General features: G+C 38.0%; 1 protein-coding gene across 1 annotated transcript; it reads right to left on the bottom strand.

Annotated features, from left to right (window-relative positions):
* Positions 1 to 639: 639 nt before the first annotated feature.
* Positions 640 to 1,341, bottom strand: LOC110671458 (proline-rich receptor-like protein kinase PERK2). The gene has a single exon (XM_021833931.2). It carries the CDS (start codon positions 1,339 to 1,341, stop codon positions 640 to 642), a length of 702 nt encoding a protein of 233 aa, XP_021689623.2.
* Positions 1,342 to 7,436: the final 6,095 nt, after the last annotated feature.

Below are 7,436 nucleotides of genomic sequence, written 5' to 3'. Positions count from 1 at the left end.
GCAGACCCCACTAGCTTTAGGATGCTGCTATAACAAAGCATAGGTATGGCCTACTTTCTCACAAACATCCATGTGCAGCAACATTGTGCTGTCTATATATGATTCACCAGAAACTGGCAGCAGCTTATATAGACTAGCATCAAAGCTAAATGAGTTGGCTATGGCAGTTATATATCCTTCAAAAACTATACTACCTTTGTTATGCTTTGTGACAATTTGGTGCCAATGAGTAGCTATGAAATGGGCTGTGCTTACTTGTTTTCTCTCCTTCATGCACCACAAGAAAAATAAGTCTCCAGCACCCACAATATCAAGTATCGTGTCCCCTTCCTAAAACAGTGTAAGAAATGAACCTATGGAGGTATTTCAACACATGATCAACTATCCTAGAGGCTTTTGTAGTCCTCTGTCTATAATAACCCCCAAAAGGTGCAATATCTTTCCAGAATTGAACAGGTTCATAAACAGTTTACTGCCACTCGATATTTTTATAGCCCGAATCCTGGAAACCAAAAATTGCATTCATAGCATCCATGTCTAACTCCCTATCAATGCCAGCACATCGAAAATATATCACATCCTTATGCTCAGGTACTGTTGGTTTGAAATTCAGCCTTAAGGAACTAAAAAATTCCAAGGTCAAATCCTTGTAACTGGTTCCCTAATCCTAGCAAACTTAGTCCAGCTGATAGCATCTAAATAGGCAAATACAGAGTCAAAAATGCCTAGCTCTTTTAAAATCTGCTCATCCATATATTTGTTTGCCAAAATAGGTTTAGAAACTAAACTGTCATAAGCATTTTTCATATCCATGTTTCTAAATGCCCAAGGTAATGGAGAAATTACCTCCTTTATATCATTGGCAGATGACGCAGGTGCTGCTGGAGAGTTTAAGGGTGACTGAGATACAGGGGTTTCGACCGCAGGTGGTGGTATTTGCGAGGAGGACCTAGTCCTTTTGTTGACTGGTTCAGAGGAAGGTTGAGGTGGAGAGTTTAAGTCGAAGGGAACAGAGGGTGCTCTTTTTCGTTTTCCAACAGGGGTTTTCTTGGGTCTACCTGCAGCCTTTTTAGTTTTACCTTTAGACTTCGTTTGAGTAGGCGCAGGTTCAGGCATTGGTTCTGGGGACTGAGTGTCGAAAATGGGTGTCTCATTTTGCGGCTCAGTTTGTGGCGAGAGGGGGGTCGGCGGAATGAGAGTTGGTGTTTGGCCTGGAGGTAGTGGTGGCGATTGAGGCGGTGGTGATTGAGGTAGTAGCGGCGTTTGTGGTGGTGGTGACTGAGGGAGCGACGGACTGGGACTGGGGTTAGGGTTTGTGGGTAGAGATGATGGAATGCCCATTTTCGATTTGACAGAGTGCCGAAATCTTCTGGGTTTGGGTTTGTGGGTGGACCACATTTTGGTTCTCACCATTTAATGAAAAGAAAGAAACTTTTCAGCTTCCCTTAAAAATTACAGGAAAAAATGGTGCGAGAAAGGAGTCGGCAGAATGAGAGTTGTGACTTATCGGGAGTTTGGATGAGGGTTTTCATAAAAATGGCAGAAGTTTTGGGCTTTTTAAAATATGGGGCAGACAACTGGTAATTTGGGCTGTGCTTGGGGTTAAGCATAGGATTCAGCAGAATTTGCATAGGATACTGCTTAATAAGCAACATCATCAGCAAGTTTCGGCAGGTTTTGGGAAAAATTGTGATTTTACTTACCAAAAACAGTCCAAATGCTATGGAATGCTATCATGACCCTCAGCAATTACCAAATTCACATTAATACCACCAAATTGAAAAATTTAAGCTCATCATCTCTCATAAACTTAGTAAGCATTGTACATGTTCATTTAGCTTTTTGCAAGCATGGTTCAATTGAGGCACCAATTGTGACTACCTTTTTGCACACTTAATGAAATGGTCTCCTTTCTAAACTTATACCAAAAGCACATTTTCAGTAGCATTTGAAACAAGTTCCAAACATTCTAAAATTGCAGAAAAGACATAGAAATTGACCTTTTAAGCAGCATGAACAGTAGCAAATATCTGTAGACTGTAAAAACTGGCAGCAATTCAAATAAAAAACATGTAAATTCCTAACAGATTACAGAACTATATATACACTAAAAGGTAAAACTTAACAAACCCTATCTTTGCACCTCAATAAAGCTCACATCAGTCCTAAATATCAAAATTAATCCTCATTCAAGTTGCATTTCACAGAATTTACACAAGACACAAAATCAAACATATGCTATCAAGTAAATTGCAATATCAGTAATTTAACATAAGTTTAAAGGTGTTACTGTTCACAGGTACTGGATAAAGTGCAGAATTTTGCTTATACTTGCTCCCTTTCAATTCTTCCTTTTTTGCTACATGTGTTAATTTGCCCAATCTTCATGAATGACCTACAAAAGATAAACAAATGTCACTTTTGAGTTTAATGAGGGTAAAAACTGAAAATAAAATGAAATGGAAAATTAATAATCTATAAAAGGATACGCTTGGGTTGCCTCCCAAGAAGCGCTTGTTTAAGGTCTTAAGCTTGACCTTCCACTCCAAATCACCTAAATATCCCTGATTGGAGAACCAAGCCATGAAACCTCTGTAACCTTTTGTGTGGGATCTCTAACAATATAATGCTTTAATCTCTGCCCATTAACTTTGAAAGTCCCTGAGGTTTCATTGCCTATCTCAACAGCTCCATAGGGGTATACCATTATAACAGTGTAGGGCCCTGACCATCTTGACTTTAATTTTCCGGGAAATAACCTTAACCTAGAGTTATATAGGAGAACAACATCCCCATCCTGAAATTCTTTCCTCCTAATATGCTTATCATGCCATCTCTTAGTTCTTTCCTTATAAAGCTTGGCATTTTTATAAGCATCCAATCTAAGTTCCTCAAGTTCATTGTGTTGCAGCATTCTTTTTTCTCCTGCAGTTTTTAAGTCAAAATTCAGTGTCCTTATGGCCCAATATGCTCTATGCTCCAACTCCAAAGGTAGATGACAAGCTTTCCCATAAACCAATCTAAATGGGATGGTGCCAATAGGAGTTTTAAAAGCTATTCTATAGGCCCAAAGAGTATCATCTAACTTTAGTGACCAATCTTTCCTTGAACTATTCACTGTTTTCTCAAGAATTCTTTTCAACTCTCTATTTGAGATCTCCACTTGACCACTAGTTTGTGGATGGTAGGGTGTTGCAACCTTATGCTTTACTCCATATTTTTGTAATAATCTTTCAAATTGATGGTTGCAAAAATGAGAACCTCCATCACTTATAATGGCATGTGGAGTTCCAAATCTTGTGAAAATGAACTTCTTAAGGAATTTAATCACAACTCTAACATCATTAGTTGGAGATGGTATAGCTTTAACCCATTTACTCACATAATCTACTCCAACTAAAATGTATTTGTGTCCAAAGGACGATGGAAAAGGTCCCATGAAATCAATGCCCCACACATCAAATAGTTCCACTTCCAATATATTTTGGAGGGGCATTTCATCTCTCTTCGAGATATTATCCATCCTTTGACACCCATCACATGCATTTACAAACTTTCTCACATCTTTAAACATGTGTGGCCAAAAGAACCCTGCTTGAAGAAATTTTTCTGTAGTTTTTGTCACACTCATATGACCCCCATAAAGTGAAGAATGGCAATCTTTAATAACATTCCCTATCTCCTCATCAGCTAAACATCTTCTAATCACCCCATCTCCACATCTCTTGAACAAAAATGGCTCTTCCCAATCATAATCCTTTACATCAAAAAGAAATTTCTTCTTTTGCTGCCATGTTAGGTCAGGTGGGAGGATTCCACACACTAGATAGTTCACAAAATCTGCATTCCAAGGGGCTTTTGCATTCATGATTACTAACAGTTGCTCATCAGGAAAATAATCATCTATTGGGGGCTCTTTTCCCAAATTGTCTCCTTGTTCTCGCCTCAATCTAGACAGATGATCTGCTACCACATTTTCTACTCCTTTCTTGTCTTTAATTTCCAAGTCAAACTCTTGAAGGAGTAGCACCCACCTTATCAATCTAGGTTTAGCCTCTTTTTTCTGAAGGAGATACTTGATAGCTGCATGATCCATATACACAATTACCTTTGACCCCACAAGATAGGACCTGAATTTGTCTACTGCAAATACCACTGCCAAAAACTCTTTCTCTGTAGTAGAGTAATTTATTTGAGCATCATCTAAGGTCCTACTTGCATAGTATATTGCATACACCTTCTTATCTCTCCTTTGTCCCAAAAAAGCCCCAATGGCATAATCACTAGCATCGCACATTAAATCAAAAGGTAATGACCAATCGGGTGGCTGCATAATAGGAGCAGATATCAAAGCTTCCTTTATCCTGCAAAAAGCATTCATACAATTAGTATCAAAATGGAATTCCGCATCTTTACTCAATAAATTGGTAAGAGGCTTAGAAATTTTAGAAAAATCCTTGATGAATCTCCTATAAGATCCAGCATGCCCCAAGAAACTCCTCACTCCCTTCACGGATGTTAGGGGTGGCATTTTCTCAATAATTTCTACCTTTGCTTTATCCACCTCAATACCCCTGTTTGACACAAGGTGTCCCAAAACAATTCCTTCTTGTACCATAAAATGACACTTTTCCCAATTCAAAACTAAATTGAACTCTTCACATCTCTGCAAAACCTTAGACAAGTTAGATAAGCATTCATCAAAAGATTTACCATATACAGAAAAATCATCCATGAACACTTCCATAATACCCACAATCATGTCAGAAAATATGGACATCATACATCTTTGAAATGTAGCAGGGGCATTACATAGTCCAAATGGCATCCTTCGATATGCAAAGGTACCATAAGGACATGTGAAGGTAGTTTTATCCTGATCATCTGGGTGAATAGGGATCTGAAAGAACCCTGAATAGCCATCCAAATAGCAAAAATAAGAATGATGAGCTAGTCTCTCAAGCATTTGATCTATAAATGGTAATGGAAAATGGTCATTTCTAGTTGCATTATTTAATTTCCTATAGTCTATACACATTCTCCATCCAGTTACAGTTCTTGTAGATATTAGTTCATCATTTTCATTTTTCACTACTGTGATGCCCCCTTTCTTGGGTACAACATGCACTGGACTTACCCAATTGCTGTCAGAAACAGGGTAAATGATACCTGCATCAAGCAATTTCAAGATCTCCTTTTTCACAACCTCTTTCATATTTGGATTCAATCTCCTTTGTGATTCTCGAGAAGCTTTATGATTATTTTCCAACAAAATTCTATGCATGCACACAGAAGGATGTATTCCTTTAATATCATCAATGGTATAACCAATTATCCTTCTATGCTTTCTAAGAACTCTTAATAATTTTTCAACCTCACAATCATTCAATTTAGCACTAACAATCACAGGATATGTAGAATTTTGACCTAGAAAAGCATACCTGAGATTTGTTGGAAGAGGTTTCAACTCTACCTTCGGTGCTTCACTTTTTTCAAGCTTTGATGATGAAGTTGTTTCTTGCTTCAAGTCCCCAATCTTCTCAATATCAGCCATAGGCAAAGGTGGATTTCCTTCCGAAATTGTAGCATATTCTGCAGCTTCTTCAATCTCATCCCCTTTTTTGATGTTATGAAACAAACAAGCTTCTAAGGGATCTTTAGGATGTTGCTTTTTAAGCACTTCTCTGACCTCCTCATCTATCACATCAATTCTCAAGCATGAATTTGAATCATCTTTCTTTTTCATTGCTTGAAACAAATTAAATTCAACTTTCTCTTCCCCAACTTCTAATGTAAGCCTCCCATTTTTTACATCAATCACAGCTCCAGCAGTAGCAAGGAAAGGTCTACCAAGAATAATAGGAATGTGTACATCCTCTTCCATCTCCAATACCACAAAATCCACTGGTATGAAAAATTTTCCAACTTTCAGAGGAACATTCTCAATTACCCCAATTGGAAATTTAATAGACCTATCTGCTAACTGTAGTGAAATGGTAGTAGGCTTCATTTCTCCAATCTTCACTTTCTCATAGATAGACAATGGCATCAGACTAACACTGGCTCCAAGATCACATAAAGCTTTATCTATACTGATATCCCCAATGTGACATGGTATGGAAAAACTTCCAGGATCTTTCAGTTTGGGTGGAAGCTTATTTTGTAAAATAGCACTGCTTTCTTCCGTGAGAGCTACAGTCTCAAATTCCTCCAATTTCTTCTTGTTAGATAAAATCTCCTTCAAAAATTTAGCATATGAAGGCATTTGTGCTAAGGCATCAGTGAAAGGAATAGTCACATGCAAAGACTTCAATACTTCCAAGAACTTCCCAAATTGTTTATCCAATTTTGCTTTCTGGAACCTTTGTGGGAATGGTAAAGGTGGCATGTAGGCTTTAGGTGCAACATATTTAGGTTCTTCCTCTTTACTCTCCCTCTCCTTACTTCCTTTTTCTTCCACTGAATTTTCTTTCTCAGCTTCAATTCTAACTTCAGCTTCAGTTTGTCCATCTCCTTCTCTGCTTTTCTTTTCTTCAATTTTCTCTTCAATCTTTTTATCTCCATTTTCCAATATTTTTCCACTCCTTAATGTAATAGCCTTGCAATGCTCCCTTGAATTCTCAGGCTGGCTAGGGAGCTTCCCAAATGCTTTGTTATTTGAAGAGCTAGCTTGTTGAGCTATTTGATTCTCTAACATTTTGTTGTGTGTTGCCATTTGATCCACTTTAGATGCTAATTGAGAAATCATTTCTTGTTGACTTTGATGGCTTACAAGTAGAGTCTCAATCATAGCTTCCAATCTAACTGTCTTGTCTGGTTGTGCTTGTTGTGGTAGAGGTGAAGTAGGTGCATTTTGAGGTTTAGAAATTCCAGGAGGAGGGCCTCTATTCTGCTGAAAATTCTAATGTTGTTGATACCCAGAAGGCTGCTGAAAATTCTGATTTTGTCCTTGTCTACCTCCCCAAGAGAAATTGGGGTGGTTTCTCCATGCTGGATCATAAGTTGCAGAAAATGAGTTACCACCTGGTCTTTGATTGTAGTTCCCCACATAATCCACTTGCTCACTTGAAAAATCTTGATTAAGTGCAGAAAAATCTGCTGCACAATTGACATTTGTAGCTCCAACTTCTGCTGAATTACTAGACCCTCCAGCTGAAGAATCTACTTTCATGCTTAGCTTGTCCATCTTCCTTGTCAAAGCATCAAACTTAGCATTAATCATATTCATGGCATCAAGCTCAAACATACCAGCTAGTTTCTTGATCTCATTCCTCTCACAACTCCATTGGTAGTTGTTATAAGCAATTTTATCAAGAGCAGAAAAAGCTTCATCTTCAGATTTCTCCATAAGATCACCTCTAGAAGATGCATCAATTGTACTTCTAATAGCTGGTGAAACTCTATTGTAAAAGTGTTGAACAAGCATCCACTTAGGA

The sequence above is a fragment of the Hevea brasiliensis genome, chromosome 1, assembly GCF_030052815.1.
Source record: "Hevea brasiliensis isolate MT/VB/25A 57/8 chromosome 1, ASM3005281v1, whole genome shotgun sequence".
In the NCBI taxonomy this organism is placed as follows: Eukaryota; Viridiplantae; Streptophyta; class Magnoliopsida; order Malpighiales; family Euphorbiaceae; genus Hevea; species Hevea brasiliensis.
Note: the sequence above shows the minus strand (reverse complement) of the source record. Positions and strands in the feature narration are given on the sequence as shown.